Source organism: Hippopotamus amphibius, chromosome 1 (genome assembly GCF_030028045.1).
Source record: "Hippopotamus amphibius kiboko isolate mHipAmp2 chromosome 1, mHipAmp2.hap2, whole genome shotgun sequence".
In the NCBI taxonomy this organism is placed as follows: Eukaryota; Metazoa; Chordata; class Mammalia; order Artiodactyla; family Hippopotamidae; genus Hippopotamus; species Hippopotamus amphibius.
Window position 1 is genome coordinate 172,192,744 of NC_080186.1, and position 21,198 is coordinate 172,213,941.

Consider the following 21,198-nt stretch of genomic DNA (forward strand, 5'->3'; position numbering starts at 1 on the left):
CTTCCGTCAAGATGTAATTTATTTCAGAATAATAACTTCCATTGCATAAAGCTTTATGCCAAGCACTTAAACATGTACCATCTCACCTAAGCCGTTTTTTCTGGGGCATTTCCTTAACTATCTTGGCTACCTCACTCTCTTCCATATTCTTGCTCCTGAAGCATTTGCTCACTGATCACCTGTACAGAATCAGCCTCTAGGGATAGAAGGGTATAGGAATCTACACTTTCAATAAGCACCTCAAGAGAAACTAAGGAGGTAGAATGAACCATGGAGGCAGAATTTTGACTATTGCTATTTACTTTATATTTTTCCATATTGTTTCTACATTTTTACTATGATCAAAATACCTTTTATACAAAAAATTAGTGGAAATGAGGTATGACCTCACACCGGTCAGAATGGGCATCATCAAAAAATCTGGAAACAATAAATGCTGGAGAGGGTGCGGAGAAAAGGGAACCCTCCTGCACTGTTGGTGGGAATGTAAATTGGTACTGCCACTATGGAAAACAGTATGGATGGTCCTTAAAAAACTAAAAATAGGACTACCATATGACCCAGCAATCTCGCTACTGGGCATATACCCTGAGAAAACCATAATCCCAAAAGAAACATGTACCACAATGTTCATTGCAGCACTATTTACAATAGCCAGGACACGGAAACAACCTAAATACCCATCAACAGATGAATGGATAAAGAAGATGTGGCACATATATGCAATGGAATATTACTCAGCTATAAAAAAGAATGAAATTGAGTTATTTGTAGTGAAGTAAGTGGATGGAGCTAGAGACTGTCACACAGAGTGAAGTAAGCCAGAAAGAGAAAAACAAATACCGTATGCTAACTCATATATATGGAATCTAAAAAAATGGTACTGATGAACCCAGTGACAGGGCAAAAATAAAGATGCAGATGTAGAGAATGGACTTGAGGACATGGGGTGGGGGGTGAAGGGGAAGCTGGGACGGAGTGAGAGAGTAGCACTGACATACATACACTACCAAATGTAAAATAGATAGCTAGTGGGAAGCTGTTGCATAACACAGAGAGATCAACTCCATGATGGGTGATGACTTAGAGGGCCAGGATAGGGAGGGCGGAAGGGAGTCACAGGAGGGAGGGGATATGGGGATATATCTATAAATGCAACTGATTCACTTTGCTGTACAGCAAAAACTGGCACAACAGTATAAAGCTATTATATTCTAATAAAGAGCTTAAAAAAATAGTGGAGGGGAGCATATACATTTGTTAAACTCCCAGATGAGACTGATGGTGTAGAAACCATAGGTTCCCACAGTTATTTGAACAATGATTCAGACACATGCCTTTTTTCATTTCTCAGTTCTTCAGTGAGGTAGAAAATTACTCAGGAGCAAGAACTAGCCCTGTACTTTTCCTATCTGTCCAGCACTAGAAAAGCCAGGCTCAAAGCAGGTGCTCAATAAATACTTAAATGGGTTTGAATAAACTCCTAGTAAAATAGGAAAAAAAATTAAATAAGGACACACATGATATGGTACATTTGAAGAAAAAATAAAACTTTATAATTAGTGGGTCAAAGAAAGATGTAATAGTAAGACGAAAAAATACTCAGGTGACTTAATAGAGCCCAGGATTAGCATCAGTGTTTTGTTTCAGATCTAGAAGCAAAGGCTCTTCGAAGGTATCAGTTAACCTGTAGCATGAAGAAACTACGAGGTGGTTCTCCTTTTAATCTGGCTCATTCTCGAAGTGATGTGCTCAGTTATAAATTCTATAGCTGAAGAAGAAATCTGAGTAGTTGGGAAGAATTAAGAAAAGACTCAAAACTTACATACATTGCCAGTGGGGATGTAAAATAATGCAGCTGATTTGGGAAACAGTCTCACAGTTCTTCAGAAAGTTAAACGTAGAACTAACATATGGCCTAGCAAATCCACTCATAGGAATTTACTCAAGAGAATGGAAAATGCATATCCATGCAAAATCTTGTACAAATACATTCATAGCACCATTCTTCAGACTGGCCAATGAATTCCCATGATAGGTGATGGATGAACAAAATGTAGTAGAGCCAAACAATGGAATGTGATGTGGCCACACACAGAAATGAAGTACTGATAGCGCTACAACATGGGGGATCCTGCCTTAAAAACACGCTAAGTGAAAGAAGCCAGACACAGAAGGCCATGTACTCTTTGATTCCATTAGTATGAAATGTCCAGAATTGGCAGATGCATAGAATAGAGATTACTGGATTAGAAATTACTGGATCTGAGAGAAAGAGAGATGGGAGGTGACTGCTAGTGGGTATAGATTCTGGAATTATATTGTGACGATGGTCACACAGTTCTGTGAATATTCTAAAAACCAATACTTTAAAAGGCTAAATTTTATGGTATGTGAATTATAGTTTAATAAAGCTGTTATTTTTTTAATGGAAAAAATCTAAAGGGAACAGGGAGAGAGGGGAAATCTGGGCAGAAGGATCTCCAAAATGTAAAAAAGAGAAAGAAAGAGAGGCAGAGACAAAGGAGCAGTTTTACTAAGGGCTGTCTTTTGAGGCACAGTTGGTTTTTTTAAACTTTTTTTTTTAACTTAAAAAATGATGGCTAGCTGAGGAGAAAATTAGAAGACACAGACTATAAATACAGCCTAAGGAGTTTAGTTTATTTGCAAGTTTTTCCTATCAATACAGAAGTAGAATAAGAGGTTTTCATATCTCTCTTTTTGGGGGACTTAGTGCTTAGAATAGATCTCATGTGTCTGGACAATTTGTGAGAGCCTTTCCTGAAATGGGAGAGGGATGAGTTAGATGACCTCTCGTAGTCTTTGCTCTTTTTTCTCTTTCCCGGAACAGTTAGTCCTCAGCATTCGATATAACACACTGCATCCAGAGCCCTGAAATAAGAGAGGAGACACTTTGCTTCTTGAAAAGTTTTATTTGGTTTCTATATTCAGTCATAAACACACATTCCTCTTAAGACTGTAAAAGTCTTCTCCTCTAAACAATTAACTTTTTATTAAAAAAAAAAAAACGAGCAGCATTTGCAATCTATTATTTCAATCAACTGTGCAAAGAAAGTAAATTCAGATTATGTATCGCTACCTCTACTCAGGTTAATAATACAAATACACAGAATGCATGTGGCCTGGTAAATAGTTTTAAAACCTCCATAAGCCTTTGAATTTGGTTCTATTTGAAAAGTAAAATGGTATCATCCTCACTCATATTTTCCAGGGATTAACCACTTCTTCTAAGAGCTCCCATTGCCGCCCAATGCTCTTTGCTCTAGGAGAAAGCAAGTGCCTGCTTTGGGTCCATTCAGCAACTTCTTCCTCATTCTCTACCTAGGACCCAGATTCCTATGAAAATAAAACAAACTGGGAGACACGATTAGAGTGAGGAAGTCTCTTTTTGGCCCTGTCATCAGATTCAAATCAGATCCTTTCTAGTCTTTTTCTCTTGTCAGGTCCGGCAGGGCTTCATTTTAGGCAAAGTCACTATTGATGCTCTTGGTTTCACCATCACACACATTCACCAACATTCATTCATTGAATAAATATCAAAATTTCAACCTTCCTATTTTTGGTTAGTAACATAAACCTCCGTTTCTAATATCCTCAAATGTTTACTGAAAACATGGATTGTGGTCCTAGAACCAGATATGGTTAAAACTTGAGTTGCTGAGAACGCTGACTAAAGAGAATTCCTCACTGAGACATGAAGCGCTTCTCCTCCTCAGGATGGGCTCTCGCTCCTGTCCTGCTAAGCGAGGGCATGGTCAAACTGCCCTTTCTCCAGGCCTTCAAGTCCGTCAGCCCAGGTTGAGGTTGGCATGCTCCGATATGGGTCCAGAAGAATCCGGAAGCACCTGACAATGAGGATGCCCAAGAAAATAAACAACAAAATCACAAAAACAAACGTGGTTTTCTGCTCCAGAGACATGCTAGAATCTGACGACACGTTCCCAAGGGGCACTAGGGGTGAAGGGACAGGCTGTCCTCCATCCATCGTCCTGAGATGCTGGAGCACAGGGTGTCCCAGATTCCTTCTCTTCCATCATCAGCCTGCTGACATCATGGTGGCTGCACCTTGGAGAGGCTGCAGGAAGAAAGAAGGGGAGGAAAGGAAATAAACAAAAGAGCAACTTTATTTCTAGATTTACTGTCATATTTTTTGGAGAAAAGAAGGAATCTCAACTTTTTCCCCAAGGATGCTTAATTCCATATAATTATGGCAAAGAATATGTTACTCTTGCATGAAATTACCAAAACATCCTCACAGCAGCCACCTGGGGCCAGAAGGGATGGGAAGGGAGGCAACCAGAGTACAGAATATGAAAATGTGCAAGGTAATGTTGACCTCAGGATGTGCTGCCAACTTGACATCCAAGCTCAGCCTCCCTGCCAAGTCTCTTCCAGATTCCCTCCAATAATAGTACTCTCACATCATTCTTACAATGATACCATTGACTAAACACCAGCTATGTGCCAGGACTGTGGCTAAACGCAACAGAAGACAGCCACTCTACTACAGGCTCCAGGAAAGCAGGGACCTCTGTAGCCCCAGTGCAAGGAAACTGAGGCTGGAAAAGGTACTTAATATAGAAACTCTCTCAGGGAGCATTGGGTTCAGGGCTCTGGCCTCTGGCCTCCATGTTACTGCATAATGAGTGTGAGACCTTGAAGAGGTCATCGAGTTGGAAAGATGGAAGTAGAAATGGCTGTGTATGTCACGGTGCTATCATGAAGATGAATGTCTGTGAAAAGCCTTTGAAAAGGATACACAGATAAAAAACAAACAAAAAGAAGATGGGACTGAAGATAGGACTAAGGGAGCTAAGGTGCTTCTCCTTTGCTTTCTCATGCTGGGTCAAGGGAGAAGGGAGGAGTCTCAGACACCCAAACCATCAAACTCCTGCTGCTTTTTCTCTTTTATTCAAAAAACAAAAACCTGGTTCAATACTTGACCCTGGGAAGGACCTGGAGAACTGAGCTAGAGAAAAGAAATTGATTGCATTTTTTAAAAGTCTTACAGCAGCTTCCTACTGTTTATTTAAGACCATTTGGTGAGAGGAAGAGAAGGAAAAAGATGTTATCACTATTTCCATTTTGCTAGTCAGAAAATTAAGGTATATGGATATTACTGTTTGTCTTTAAAGGCAAATTGAAGTAGACACAAAGGCCATTAAAAGCGTCATATATTGAACTAAACCTATTTAAACTGAATTTTATAAAAAGTATTTATATTAGACATTACTATGTATAAAAATCATATGACATATTTATGAATCCCTCTATAAGAAAAATTACATAGTCATCTATGGAAGTTACCATGGATTCAAAAGAAATTATGTTCAATGAAAATAAGCAACCAAATAAAAATAGAGATTATGACCTAAAGGATTAACACAGTATTTCTTCATTTAACTTATAATCATTGCCTTGAGGTATAGCATTAGTGACCGTAATAACAGTTTGCATGTATGTTGACACTTCAAAGTTTATAAAATCACAATTTAAAAAACAACTTATAAAGGGAATGACAGTCAGTATCTGGGAGGAAGGAGTTACCAGTTTGGGGGAAAGAATATTTTGCAGCTCCATGACTCTTTGAATTTTTTAAAGGCTGGAATAGTTGCAGTAGATTCATTTATGATTCATTTTTATTTTAAAATAAGATTGGAATAAAATTTGACTGTATTTTTTTAAAAAAAACCTCCTAGGAATATAGAGGATATTCATGGATCGGATTTGGTTTGCTTGTTTTTAAGCACCCTACCAGTCTTGGGTGCTAATTCTTGATAGGTAACTGGAGAGGAGGCAGGAAAGTGTGGCCAAGGCAGCTCTGCCTAGTGCTTCTAACCAGGGACATCTGTACCCACTCCAAATACCCAAACTGGATTTAATCATACCAAGCATAAAATTCTCCAAGGACTATGTCAAAAGAAAGCCATGTGGTGATAGAGGAATAGATGCCTGAGCAGTGCCAGCCATGTTCCCTCTTGTCTTTTTTTCTTTTGTTTTTTTCATGTCCTATTGAAGACCCCTCCCTTTGGCCCCTGCCCTCTCCACTGGCTTACTAAAGTCCCATTCTATGTCCATTTTCCCTCCAGCCCAAATGAAGCCAGAGCCTTTTTCTTTGTCTATTCTCAACACAGCTGAGACAGGTATGCATTTTCAGGAAGTTCTTTATGAAAACACTACATAATCCAAAAGGGAAGTGGAAGAAAAATAAGGACGATTAACTGTATAAATTTACAACACAAAAGTTTCTAGATCTGTGAAGTTCAATGAAAACAGTATAGAACTGGATACAGAACATTTTGAGCCTGTGTTAGTGACTCCCTAGTCATAAGCTGGCTGACTAGTAGAGCAATACCTGTTCAGTCCCTCCCTTCCCACCTCTGGTCTCCACTTGATAAATGCCATCGTGACACCCTGGACCAGTCTTCTCTAGCCTTGTCCTTTGTATAAGGCAAAGTATCAGGTCCTTTTCTCTTAGCTCAACACCTTATAATTCCTAAGCTTATCCCATACCTCGGGTTTTAGAACTGGTACACCATTCATTTGGGGGCTGCACTGACGGGCAACCATTCCAAGAAGCCCCAGTAAATAACCTAGTCATCTCGATTCAGATTATCAGCCACATCTCTCTATAAGTGAGTCTGGGGCCTTGCTTCTTCACAGGGAAGCCAACTATTAGAATGACAACAGGTTTAATTTGCGATTTTACCACTCTACGCTGATTAAAAGGCAGATGCAAGGATACAGTTAACCCTCGTTGCAGCCTGATCACATGTTTTGAGAAGCCTGCTAAAATATAAATACATATTCTTATTCTCTGACCCTTTCACCACCAACCCCTTTTAGATATACCAAACTGAGGAGAAAATGAAGGTGAAAGCATTTAGAGAACTCTACAAACCTTTACAAATTGTAAGCCTCTCCTCTCCCAGCATTCTGTGTGGTGCCCAAGTTCCTATTAAAATAACTTCATTTGGTCAAATCATCAAAGATCTCTATTAAAGTACAGTCTTTTACCAAGGAAAGTGACACATTAACATATTAGTAGGGATTTGTCTTTGAATACTGTTCCTATTTGAAGGAGGGAGAAACGTGGTAGATAGAAAGGAAATTGAAGGAAGATCCTGCTGGGAGCGAGAGGCTGCTAGAAGGGACATGCGGGAAGCAGACATGGGTGCCATGAGCAGATGCTCCAGCAGAAAAGTCCTGAGGAGGGATGAGGGAGAGAGGGCAGAGATGAGAAGAGCAGGAGGTGGTTATAAAGGGAGAAGGTCATCCAGAGATCCAGAAGGAAATGCCAACCGTTTCACAGTTTTGCCTGGGACTGATTGAAATCCCTAGAAGAGCCTGCTTGATTTTAAGCCTGCAATCAGCTAATCAATAATTTACAAATTTGGAAAGCTCAACAGCATGTTTAAGTTAAAGGAAGCATCAGTATAATAAGATGCAGAAATAAAAATACACGTAATCACTTGGCCGCCACAGTACAAAAATACTCAAAGACATCCAAATTTTGTAAATGTCTGCCTTTGAGTAAAATGTCCCTTTTTGGTAGAAATGATTCTTAGGACATGTTCACGATTGCTTTTACTGAGATAACGAAATTTTTTTTTAGATGAATAGCGGAATCTTGGCAAGTAAATTATCTCAAAGGATTTTGACACAACCATCATCCGTGTTAGTAACAACAAAAGGCAGTTATTTTAAGTATAAGAAGGACCAGCGTTACTCACGGCAGTAGGCAGTATTTTAATCCTGACTGGCTTCCCCCATCACGCAGCACACCTGTCTTCCTTTGCTGGGTCCATTTGCGTGTGCTCAGGAAATAAAGTCTAATTTTAATATGGACCAAGGAAACCTTAGTTAAAATATGCCATTTTCAAAAGTCACATAATACATTCCTTTCCTCAAACCAAGCTCCCCGGACTCTGATGTTCACAAAGTGTAAGCACCCCGAGTTACTCACGCAGCCCCGTGTGAGCAGTCCATCCCAGCCACAGTCCTTCTCGCTCTCGGCCACTCACTTTAGTTAACTTGCAAAGAAGCCCTCTCTTTCTTTCCCCATAGTTCCTCTGTACTGCGTCATGATTCATCTTTCCAAGCTCAGATCTTATCACTCCTCCCCTCAGAAAGCCCTTGTACTCCAACATCCAAAACCCTAACCCACCCATTCACCCCATTATGGACCTGTTAGCCCTGTTTTTCTGGACCACGAACTAGATCGTACTCTGATGGTGGAATTTTTCTAAGGTATTACTATATTTTCAAAATAAGTTAAGAAAGGAACAAAGATCAAATCCATTTGGTTTTGAGTAAAATGACCAGCGAACAAAAACAAACTTACACGTAATCGATCTGTAGACACCTGAGGAGACTGTCCTGACTCTGTCTGCTCTGCAGCTCCACCTGACATCTGCTATTCTTTGAACACCTCCAGGTTTCCCACCTCTGGGCTTTGAGTCAAGACGCTCTCTGCCTGATGCTCTCCTCCTCCCCTTATTCCCATCTGCGGTTTTCTCTCCCTCCCTCCCTCAGGGTCCACACCAAATCCCACCTCCTCGGTGGGGCCTCAGTCTCTCCATTCACCCAAGGCGCCAGGGCTTCCTGCTCTGTCCCCAGCAGCATTTCACCTGCATCCTGCAGCAGCACCTGTTACAGGATGTGTCTCCACGGTGTTCGTCACCTTCCCCTTATTAAACAACAAGCTCCTTGCCTTGAGGAATTCCTTGCTGCTCTGGGATCATTGTCTCTCTAAATATAGGTTGAAGCAAATCTCTGGCCCCTTAGAGTCCAGGGAACTGAATTCAAACTTGAGGGTGCTGGCTGATACAGAGAAGGGGAAAAAAAGCACATGTCATCCAGCCTAACTGGATGTCAGGCCATTGTGTTTGAAATAGATCTTATTTCAAAGAATCACGGATAGTCTGAGTCACAATGACACTTTAATAGTTACAGAGCTCATGATTTAAGAAGCGGTTGTTTGGTTTTTTAAATTTTCTTTGGCCTCAGTGCAGATGGGTGGGGTCCAAAATATAGAAATTAGCAGGAATTAAGCACTCTCCCTTATGTTTAAGGGGTCAATCCTTTCTTACCTATATTGCTTTTTTGGTGGGGAAGGGTAGTCATTTAAAATATCCTAAATCCCACAATCTTACATGGAAACTATCAGTGTCAACACGTACCCTTCTCAAGCTTGAGGCCTTTGGACTTTTCATCTCATTAGGATTTCATTATACAATTTCATGGTAAGAAAAAATATTTTATCTGGAGAAAATCTATCTTAAAGCAATGACGTGTTTCTTTGCTTATTTTTCAAGTGGCAGCAACAGGATTAGTTCCGTATCTTTGGCCCCTTGTCCTGGGGAACCACACACAGGCATTTGATTTCACCACCTCACTTTTGTGGTCCTCAACTCAGGTGCGCTCCCTCTCGCAGTGGCTATCAATAACAGCTGCAGTAGATGCAGTACGTGTGTAGTCCTGCCGAGCACGTGCTGAGCATTCAAGAAATAGGTGATGATGAATGAGCGTTTCCTCTTTATCTCATTTTTGTGCAAAATGGGATTTATTTCTAATTTCCCAGGCAGGAATGGAGATTGTAAGTAAACCACCCCAAATCGTGAAAGTCAAAAGAGTAGCAACCCCCGAAGGATGCTGTAATGAGTAGAAAGTCATCATCCCTCAGCTGTTAATGGCATGCAGGGTACAGTGAAACAGTACCGTCCATATTTTAAGTACTCTAAAACCACATAATTGCTGTACCTAATTTTTAAAACTTCTCAGCCACAAACCTAGTTATATGACCTGCTACGTTTTCAAAAGTAAATGTAAAAACAGTTCATCCACTGAGCAAGAACACTCACAGGCTTGTCCAATTTACACTCACAGGTGATGCACAGGACACTTTGTCCCACAAAGACATCCTATGTACCTTGTTTATGTTTATCTGGCAGCATGGTGAGACCAATCTGTAGACTGTAATAGGAAGGGCATTGGCTAGGTAGGCAGCACTGGATTTGCAGCGACTGGCAGGGACAAACTTCCTCAAAGTGCTGCATTATCCTGCAACAGCTCTGAAGCTGGCTGTTGAAAGTTAACATGGCTTTTAATGATTGAAGTAACACATACCCTAAGACTGAGGCAGAATAGAATCACTCTCGACTTTTCGAGCTAAAGGAAGCCTCAGCTGCATTGCCGTTCGTATAGCTGGAGTGTCTGGAAGTACACCCCACCCTCCATCCCACCTACCCACCCCAGACGTGTAAGCAACCCATCAACCCTATTATACATCTTCCCCCACAATTGTGAGCCCTCCACCAAAGCCACCTCATTTCTTGTGGAAATTCTGTGTATGAGTCTAGTGAATAGCAACTTGCATTCCAGGATGTACATCCAAAGATGCAAAATGTTTCCTATAAATTCCAGCCAAGACCTGGTAAAGATTTCCTGGCTCTTTCTAAGCACTTTATGCATTTTAACCCCCCCTCCCCCCATTTTTTTGGCTCACATAAATACGTGGCAACTTCCATATTCTTTTCCAAATACAGCACTCTTTTTCCAACACAATAGCCCTGATGCTTCCGAATTCACAGGATAATGTTAAGAGTAAATATTATTTCGTACACTCAAAAAATAGACCAAGGCTCGCAAAAAGCCCATAAACAATGATTTTCAAGACAAGCTACTGTGGTCAGCTACAAATGTCAACAGGCAGTTTCAGAACTGTTTCCAGCCCCCACCGCTGCACCGGGAAGTCTGCTTCCTCTGGCCATCCCTGCAAAGTCAGCCTGCAGACAACCTCTGCTTCAGTTGGGGGATAAACCCTGTTGAACCTGGTTCACCATCTGATCAGCAGGAGACCTTTGTCTTCAGCCTGAGCCCTAACCTCAGCTTTACGTCTTCCCTATCTTCATCCTCCTCCCAACATCTGCTTAAAGAGTTTTAAAGGGACTGCAAGGCAAGGCTGCAGCCTCACTGAGAACAACAGAAAAAAAAAAAAACCGTGCAAGTGCCCAGTCAGTAAACGAGGGGGTACCAAAAGGCACCACTAGCAAACTGGAACTTTTAACTTCAAACAATAAACCTTACTGTTCTACTCAGTTTTTTTTTCCTCTTTCTTTGTGTGTTTCCTAGTGAAAGAGAGCGCTTGCTGCTACCTCAGAACACTAGGGCTGCACCCTGTTCATCACTCAGGGACACCAGGGATGGTCAGCACTATCATTATGAGTTGTTAGGTTGTGATCCTCTGTAAACAAATTAGAACATTCCTGTTACAGTTTGGAAGGTTGGATGTTTTAGGTGAACAGAAAAACATATGGGCAAAGAGCTTTCAAGAATAATTTACTGCAGCTTAGCAAAGAAAAAGACCTGTTTTACTACTCTTTTATCCAGTATCTGTAGCATTGTAAACTTAAGCATGCTTTAAAAATAAAGGCATCACTACATTTCACCCCTCGCGTTACCTTTACCTAACAACTGTTTAATTAGACTTTATCTGACAGCTAGATCTAAATTGAGAACTTGGATCCAAAAGGTATCCATGCGATCATGGCTCATGCATATATTTAAAGTTAGAGGAAAGCATTTAATTAGCCCGTATAGATACAGATTTTGGTCAAATACCTGGATCTGGCTGAACAAACACTTGATCCATTTCCTGGTGGAACAGTTACAGGTAGCTACAAGCCTCTTTAGTTTCCATTCTTCCCGACCAAGCTGTGTTAACGCAGTAGACAGTGGTAGCTGCAAGCAGCTGATGGCACACCCCAGAGCTAAAGCTGTTGTTTCAGGCTTAGAAACTTCCCATTAAAACCCCGAGTTAAAGGAGCATCGTCTTTCTGTGTGAGGCATCATTAGCGGCCAATACAGCTGCTTCTCTGAGGCGAGCCATGATTTCGGTTCTGCCTCAGCAACTCCTCAGAGGATTCTGCTTCAGTGAGTAGAGGCAGTATCCTAGCAGGGTGTCTGAAATCATCCTCAAGAAAGCATTAACATTCAAAAGCAGTACGGGGGGAAAACATCACAGGGCATTCCCATACCTTTTCAAAATCAAAGCCATAAATCTAGCAGTGCTCTGCTCTTCTCTATGGATTGTTGACACGTGTTCCTCTCTGGGGATGTCAGTTAGCACCTTGCAGCAACCAGCCTCCATATCGATCATGGTTTATGACCTTCAGACCAACTTAATTAATGGGAAGACTTCTAGGGAAGGGCATCAACTTAGCATTCGGGCGACGAAAGAGAGACTCCTTTTCCTAAAGAAAACAAAATTGACCTTTCAGAAAAGCAGCAATTATGAGAGGCATTGAGGAAAGAACAATTAAAAAAGAAAAGAATCCTATTGTCACCACCTGTGTGTAAATTTACTAGGCTGTCAGTTGCCAGGTCATGTCTCCTTTGGCCATCCTGCATAAGTGTGACCTTGGCAGGCACCCCACCCCCCACACACCATCAGAGGCCACTTGATGAATAAAGATAGACATCGGTTGAGAGAAAGTTGTACTAATTCTAAATATTCTCGTTACATGGTTCAATACTTATTTTCCATGGAGGGAGTGCCTAAATAAATTTGGAAAATATTTTAGGATAAAATTCATCTTTAAAAAAAAAAAAAAAGTGCTTCTCTGGAAAGAATTCAGCCTAATCCTTAAGATGGAACATCCTGGTTTTTTGGCAACTCACCACTTTCTTTGTTGAAGTGGAAGCACAGTTAGCGACAACACCCACCCACCAAATGATGGGGTACGTGGTATTTAAAGCTAACTCTCTCTGTGCCTGTCAACTCTGCTGTCTCTTCAGCTCTTGTGAGAAGCTGGCCATGACCCAGTAGGGGACTGGAACGGAACTCATTTTCTAAGAGGAAACCCCCCATCTGCTAGCAAGAGACAACAATCCTGGATAAGCCTCAGACCCAAGGAAATGCAAATGCTAAATGTTAGGATCTCATGTCAGAATCAAACGCTTGACATTAGAACCTAACCTCACGAGGTTCCTTGCCCAGGTGTTTTCCAGATTTTTAACGGAACTTCCTTTCCAGTTAGAGTAACTTACTTTATTTTCACACAACACGCACATACACACACACACAACAATGGGACAAATGAAATCCAACAGAGCACGTCATTCACTAGGAACTGGTGTCCTTCATGCTTTTCAGTCGAAGGTGCTGGTGGATGGAGTGTCCTGCTCAGTAATGCTAAGTGAGTGTGGTTCAGGGAACATTCTGACCCCACCCTCACTCGTATACTTATCCTTCCATGTGGTAAGAAAGGACTGTAGTTAGAAAGGAGCCTGGGTTACTGCGGGCTGTTCTGCCAGGAGGCCCCCTCAGATATCGTTGTCGCCTCTATACGGGTAGAGGTGGCAGGGAACACGAGAGGGCTGTGGCTGTCCACTAGCTGCTCTGCAGGCTGATGCCATCCCAGGGAGATGAGTGCCTGGCCTATTTTTAAAACTCTCCAGAGAAGTAGATTCCAAAACCCCCTCTGACAACCTCTGTTTAAACTAACTCCTCCACTGCTTCCTTTGTCTAAATGAGTTGCGCGTTTCTTTTTATGCTATACCTGCTGCAGTCATTCACCACCACAAGATTTTGTTAGAACGCCCTTCGCCCAAGGAAGCTGAACTAGGAAAACCAAAGAACATTTGACGAAGATCTGCTGCTACAGAGATCTTCCAGCCAAGTTTGGATATTTCTTTTATAGGATAATCATCATTGGAATGATTGGTATCAGCCCTTCTCCCATGCAGTTAGTTACATTACGTCAATCATCATGAATTCTGAAACAATGAAGGATTTACAAAAAGTTTATTTCTTTGCACATTTCATAATAGGTCCTAGTTCTTTAGTCTTTAATAATCTTTATAACTCTTCTCTGAATTCCTTCCCAAATTTCTGCTTTCTGGTCCAGGTTTAAATGAGGAGCAGAGGCTGCACAGAGCTGTTTCATGTTTCAGACTAACATGAAATTGTGATGAAACAAGCTGATTTCATAGGTTATATATGCTATGCTTCTCTGATCCATTCTGATCTCAGGGTTATTCCTGGGTGTCAATTCCATCTTTCTTTTTACCACACAACACCATGAGTTAATATTGTTAGAAATCTATTTTAAGAAATTTTCCTACCTTCTCATTTTGCCTCACTTTTAATATTCTTTAGGTTACAATTCTTTCCTAAATGTCCTATGCTGCACTTTTCCATAAAGAAATAAACAGTGAATATGCAAAGAAAGTTTGGTGAGCTGTCAAGCTTTGTGCCAACACAAGGCTGTGCCATTAGTATTATCATTATTTTTCTTTCGGTCTCTGCCTAATTCTCAAAATTAAATTAAATTGATTCTTGATATAATCCTCAGAATAGAAACATGATTTTCTTTTCATCTTCAACACTAGATTCTTGGTAAAAAAAAAATCTTTTCTTCCTTCTTTTGGGTACATTTTTCTTTGGTGTCATTCAAGGAACATTCATTAAGTTCATTCATTAAGGGTCAGATATGTTCTGTGTTCAGTGTTGCAAAGAACAAAAGTTACGGGTACGAGGTCCCTTCTTGAGTTTGTTCAGGTTGTGCACTGCACAGCTCTAGGAGGCTCCCTGGTAAGGGCTCCCAGGAGCTCACCTTCTAGCAATGGTTGCTAAGCTTCTTAACAGATGAGCCCACTTCCTTACCTCCCATTCACTACTCACCTAGCAGACGTCTGAAATTATGTCCTTACCTCTCTACAGGACCTGGTTTCACAAGGTCATCTGTGGCTTCTCATTGCCTGAAGCAAAACAAAAACAAAAACAAAAACCTTTAGCATTAATCTTCCTTGTTCTTTGTGGCAACATTGGACATGGGTGACCACTCTCTTCAAGGAAGTTCCAGATAAAAGAATACACAGAGCAAGATGGATGGAGTGGCAGGAACTGACAGCTCAGCCCTTAGAGACCCTCTTCTCTGGTGCCTTCTACCTTCAGAGGCTCTCTTTTGCCTTCTGAAGCTAAAGCCAAGTGTAACTCATGTGACTACCAGCAAAATGTGAAATTGAGGATGTAAGTGCAGGCAGGCTAGTAGATACACTAATGACTCCATCACTTTCAATTCTTTAAAAAAGAACTGGAAAGTTAGTTTAAGTGTGTCATTTTTATTTTTAGGTCTTCTTAGTTTAAAAAATCAATACATCATGTACCATGAAGTTTAAAAAAATCAAGATTAGCTCTATTTCTAATAGCCCTCTGATTTGCTGGGTCTAAGTATAAGCTTATTTATCCACTTGGCTATCTTCACAGGTCAGTGAACATTCAAAGCACAAGGGAATAGTCAGGAAGGTTTAATAATACTCACACCAAGCCTATAAATTAGGATCTGTATTCAAGCGTTATTAAAAGCAAGCAGGTTAAAGTCCAACTGCAAATTGGCAGCCTCCTTGTTTAATCTTTTCTTGAATGTGTTTCTGTACACATCGCATCTGTGGTATGCTGAATGCTCAATTAGCCGATGGAACGGAGAAATATTCGAAACGAAAATGAGAGACAATGTGCAACTCAGTGGAATTACCTTTGAAAGATGGAAAACAATGATAGACCTTTATACTTGTCTGGATTACAGATGGCCCTAAAAGTTATCATTTGTTTATTTATTCCTTTCTAGCTCAAAAATAACACAGCATATAGGAAGGAAATGCACCATGCTCACGAAAAAGCCGATGTCCAACCCTAAAAAGGAACGACTTTACAGGATTCATTGTATAAATTTTATTTAGAGACAATATTTGCACATTTTTAGTTATTAATTCTAATCACAGTATAAAAGTATAAGAACACCACTATAGATTATTCACTATTCAAAGGAAATTCATACTGAGGAGTTAACAGCCTGGTGGGTAAATTTATTCCTTTAAAATGACTTATACAATAATAACAGTTTTCTTAATGACTTTGAAATAGTTGATACCTTTAAAATGTCATATAAAGTGCCAATTAGAGTTTTATACAAACCATCCCTCTGAATCTTTATGCTGTCATTTTGGCACCGTTCTTTCTTTCTATTCAACAGCTGCATTTTAGAAGGGAAGCTGCATGGACAGTTTGAGGATTAAGTAGCTTAGAACGTTAAGATGATTTAGAAAATGAAATAGAATGTACCTGAGAATTACTGACCTTTTAGCCTGACTTTTATACCTGATGAAATTCTGGAACTGAAAATCTTGCCGCTGAAAAATTAATTTGAAAGCACTCAGAGGAGAAAAAAATCATACGAAATAGTTTAAAAATTCCTGTTGAAAAAATTATGAAAAATCAGTCTCAATATCTGGTATTTAAACTTGTAGAAATTATGGACAGGAGGCTGATAAAATGGTAATCAGCAGAAGTTATATGTGATTACTGAATGCGAATTTCAGCTGCCTCATTGCAGCATTTTATAGATTATGTATGTAATCAGTTGCTGCTTGAAAAGATATTTAAGTTTACAAATATTTCAATGAGATCAATCAAAAGTTCCAGTCATATAGCATATTATGTTAAAAGACAGATATTAAGGGTACATATTTCTCTTTCAATTCTACATTCCAAACCTTGATAAGAGACCTGCCATTTATAATTTTGCCTTTAAAGAGCACATGTTAAGTGTTTATGTATAGCAAGTACATAAATGTTAAAAATCATGTTTCTGTTATCAATATTGTTACATCAATTAATTTATAAATAAATTAGTATTCATATTAAATTATATCACAAGCTTATTAAGCATGCAGATTTGAGGGGCCTAAATTCGGATTATTTAATTCAGTAAGGCCAAGAATCTGTATTTTGAGTAAGAAACCAATATGATTAATGATGTAAAGCGTATGAAGTCTACACTTTGAAAGTAACATAGTTAAATGTTTTTTTCCCTCTCCTTGAATATTTGGCCATGCTAGGCATTTTAACTCTGTGAGGAAAGAACCTTAAGCTTAAAATTTGGGGTATCACAGACCTCTTTGAAAAAACTGATTGAATGCATGGAGCCATTATTAGAAAAATGCATATACCCTGCTTTGAGAACCCCTGGCTGAAATGCCCTTTCAAAATACATGAATCTCCTCTTCCTTCCTTCCTTCCTCCCTTTCTTACCTCCCGTTAAAGTGGTAGTAAACAATGACCATAATAAAAGCCCATAGTGATAAAGACAACAGGGCAGAAAAAGAGGCCGAGAAAACCTGGTCTATTTCTGGGAGTGGAGAGTGGATGGAGGAGTGCTGGCTGGTGATGCCAAGGTTAGAAAACATGCACAGGAGACCGCAGCTGCCTAGGAGGTGACTGTGCAGCAGAGAAGACTAAGGTCAGGAAGAGAAGAGAGGCTAAAAATAAGTGGAAGGCCTGGGGGCAAATGAATGACCCCACTGCCTTCCAAGGTTTTAGGGGTAACTAGTGGGCCAGGAATCCTGATGGAACTATCAAGATGAGTGGTAGTGGGGACTGAGCAAAATCATCCCTGTGATGGCAGAAACAGAATAGAGGATTGACCAAATAGGCAACAGTGAGGTCAATTTATTAATATGAAAATATCAAGAGAACTAAAAAGAGCAACTGTTAAAATTTCATTCTTCCTAGGGTTAGACCTGAGAGATGAGCTGTGCACAGAGTAGCTACTTTTCAGCATAAGCCTCTCTAAGCAATTTTGATTGTTCAACCATGTGCATATTGCTTAACTGTGGGCAATTTTACTTTGCAAAGATGGTCAGTGTAGTATGAGTAAAACATTAAAAAATAAAAACCTTGCCTAAAACCCAATCAGTCTCTTTACAATGTCATCCTAAGTACCAGCAGCAAATGGGTGGATAATTCTTTGAGAACAGGGCTTCCTCCCACGCCCAGAATCTCCTCTCAAGGGCTGTGGTTCATTCTGCACATAAGTAAAATGGATCCTTTTCCGTCCTCCTCAAAGTAGATTATATGGCATTAGTGGTAGCAAACTTTAAAAAAAAAAAGTTTTCTTATGTATTCAATGAATTTTCCTATTCAAAGTCTAGATGTACTTGTTTTCAAGTTTTGAAGGATAAAATCATTTTAGAATGGTTGTTTGGCTGAAGCACTACATAGCATATTTAATCTAAAGAAAAAAAAACTAGGTCTTTTATAAACTGTATTTTGCAGCAATTGTACATAAACAAATGCAATAGCATATACTTCAGTATGTTCAGTGTATATTACTACCACAGAGGTGAAAATGCTGCCTGGTAAATTAATAGGGACTGAATACAATTCAGTAACAATTTTCAAAGAGCTTGTGAAATAGTCAACTCTTCATTTGAAGTGCTCAGGAAAAATAGCACCTTAAAATCACCCGAGACAGAGCAGATATTGGCCAAGTCTCACTTCCATTTGCTTTCTTCCTCACGAGAATGCCCTTCAGCATTCGTTTCAGGCAGGGGCCTTGTTTTTGTTCTCAACATTTTTCTTAATTCAAAAGTAGATGTGGGGTCAATTAAGAAAAATGAATATTTAGTGTTCCCAATAGCCCTGTGATTGGCGTTGCATATCACGAATATGGTTCGGGGCTTGGGTCAAATGCCCATATGATATCCAGTGGACTGTGGATTACTAATGTGTGAGCCAAGAAAAACTGTGTTTGCAAATGGGAAAAGGATGAAGGAAAACCTCTCCATCATTCCCCGCACATGCCCACGTTTATAGGCCAAGTCAGGATGGCATCATGGGACAGTCATCAGTGACAGAGGCCCCTCCCTGGTGCTGCCTGAAGGATTGGCCTCTATGATCTGCTATGAGCTCCCCCAGGCTCCTGGGGCTCTGTCTTGATTTTCCTCTAGGGATGGAGTCCATGCGCTGTCTGGCTACCTGATGACAGTTCCTTGCATCTTTTTTCTAAACCTTTCTCCTCTGCAGGCCCATCACTACAAAACCACAAATTTTCCTATTCCTAAACCACCTATTTATCGAAAACAAGCAATTACCTTTCTTGCTTCAAGTATCGTCCATTCAAAGCCTACCTGGCTCAGGAAACTAAATATGACAGAGAAGAATAGTGGAACTTATTTTTTCAACTCCTGTCATCAGCTACTCTTTTTATATCTTCTCAATATCTCACACCATGAAAGCAACAGTAAAATAATGCTGCTGGTGGTGATTAGATTAACAACACAACTACAACAGTGTAACTCGGCAAACTTGTGCCTTCAGTCTCCTTTGACTTTGGACTCTTGCAGTGGCAAGACTTGAACCCTTTTACATGTTTTTATCCAGTGAAAGTCGTGTGTGTATGTGGAATTGTTCGGGCTTTCTGATTAGGCTGCAAGACACTTGAGAAGAGAGAATGTTGAGTCTCCCATTAATGTATTTTTCACTTGACCGGCTATAATATTAGCAGAGGTAATAATTTATCCACAGACTTCACTCTTTGTTAAACTCGTCCTGAATAAACATGGTAGTTGTATTTTTTCCTAGTTGTTTTCTCTTGCAACATCATTGTTGCACTTTGCCTGTCATATTAAAATAAGTAACCAGGCGTAACCATTAATTACTAGCTTCCAACCAGTAATCTTCATTTGTATCCGTCAAGAGCAGCTAGATAATGCTGTGATTAAAAAAAAATGTTTTTCGGTGGCAAAAGATAACAAAAATTTTATTTCTTGCTACATGTTCCTTAAGGGTCATCTGGGGACTCTACTCCCATGCTATTATTATCCTCATCCCAAGACTCAGAGGGGCCAGCCTCTACCAGATGTGGAGGGAGAGAGAAAAGAGAGCATGGCAAACACGTGCTGGTTCTTAAGGTCTCTGCCAAGTGGCTTAAGTTGCATTGAACAAAGCAGATCTCATGGCAACATCTGAATTTAAAGTAGGCTGAAGAGTATAATCCTTCCCTAGGTAGGAACACAGAATACTGTCAAAAAGTGACATAGTCTACCATTACTAGACTATGTAGACTACGTTAACTCTGACTAGAGTTCTGACCTTTATGAAGTGGCTCCGCATAGATTATGTACCCACAATAAACTTTCTTTGGCATCTCAGCATCTTTGAACTTCAACCTGCATCAAACTGTCTCCCATCAGCTCCAGCTCCATCTCATCTAGGTCAGATCTCCTGCTTAAACCTCTTTGCCTCTCCTTTGCTTCTAGTCTCTGCTTGGATTTTGATACCTGGGTTCATTTGGTTTCTTTAGCCTCTGATCTGTTGGGTCCTCTTCTGGATTATGTCTTATTTCTTTTCTAGCTCAGCACAGTAAGGCAGTCTATTGAGCATGTTGCCTTTCTGATGCAATCCTAGAACTTTTCGGCTCTTTCATAGTGGGTTGTCACAGTCTGACATTTCCAGATCCATTCCCACGCCCTGGATCCAGCCTGATGGATCAGCTATCATACCCAGTACCTCACAGGGACCATACCATTCCAGGATGCATATTATTATTATTCCAATTTTATATCTACATAGTCACACTTTAGGAAGGTGAAGTGATTTGCTCAGGAACACAAAGATCACATTTAAAATATTTTTGCCCACCTCTCACTCTTCGGCAGGGCCTAAGAAAAATAGACCTGGCAATGTCTTAAAATAACTCAGAGTTTGATAGAGGCCTTTGGAGAAACAGTGACATTCAGTCCTTAGTGGGCAGGGAAGGTGGATGTGGACACTACAAGAGACTGCATCCAGTTTGGATTCTGAGCATTGCCCTTCTGGTCTGCAGGAACGTCTCGTCCCAGCAAATGGAGAGACGGAGCATGGCCTGAGTGAGTCTGAGGGGTGGATGGGTGGGAGGAAGACAGCGAGCTGGATCTCCACACTAAGGCAGCCAGCCATTTCTCAGGTTTGAGATCCTTAGGGGAAAGTTATTCAGGTGCCCCTTTTCATCATTCTGACCTACTTGCGATGTTTCAAAAATAATTTTTTGTTAATCAGAGATTATTCATACTTGCCTTCCTTGGTCTCCTGTGCCATCTTTTATTGTTCGACTGGTTTTTTCCAATTGGACAGAACCTCTGAAATCCTTCTTGTAACCACCCTGACCTTGGCCAACCCCTCACCTAGATCCATGTAGAATCAGAATTTTAAAAGAGCGGCACCGTTTCTAATAAGGTAGAAGTGATCATTTAGACTAGACTCCTCAAGGCATAATATTGTTTAATGGATTTTGCTACTTTGCTGTCTTCTGAGGAGAACATAAGCCTGAGGCCTTCCCGAGTGCAGAGGCAAAA

At 40.3% G+C, this 21,198-nt stretch overlaps 1 protein-coding gene across 8 annotated transcripts; it reads right to left on the reverse strand.

Annotated features, from left to right (window-relative positions):
• Nucleotides 1-2,646: 2,646 nt before the first annotated feature.
• On the reverse strand, nt 2,647-14,767 carry CTXN3 (cortexin 3). 8 transcript variants are annotated; one of them, XR_009055473.1, is made up of 5 exons: nt 8,576-8,800; nt 7,755-7,853; nt 6,923-6,976; nt 3,710-4,096; nt 2,647-2,892 (listed from the first exon to the last, which is right to left on the reverse strand). XR_009055473.1 is itself a non-coding variant. In XM_057749038.1 (3 exons), the coding sequence occupies exon 3, from the start codon at nt 4,004-4,006 to the stop codon at nt 3,761-3,763; it is 246 nt and encodes an 81-aa protein (XP_057605021.1). In that variant the 5' UTR covers nt 4,007-4,096; nt 12,060-12,275; nt 14,708-14,767; the 3' UTR covers nt 2,919-3,760. The 8 variants fall into 8 exon arrangements, 2 of the variants coding, with proteins under 2 accessions (XP_057605021.1, XP_057604985.1); XR_009055477.1 differs by lacking the exon at nt 6,923-6,976 and having other exon boundaries at nt 8,652-8,800; XR_009055472.1 differs by lacking the exon at nt 6,923-6,976.
• Nucleotides 14,768-21,198: the final 6,431 nt, after the last annotated feature.

Coding starts and splice junctions, on each gene's coding strand:
- CTXN3 (XM_057749002.1), bottom strand. CDS start 8,646: ATGCTGCTGGGGACAGAGCAGGAAGCCCTGGCGCCTTGGGTGAATGGA. Junction 7,854..8,575: donor ACTGAGGCCCCACCGAGGAG/GTGGGATTTGGT, acceptor TATTAAAATTAG/ACTTTATTTCCTGAGCACAC. Junction 3,867..7,754: donor TTAAAATACTGCCTACTGCC/GTGAGTAACGCT, acceptor CCTCATTGTCAG/GTGCTTCCGGATTCTTCTGG.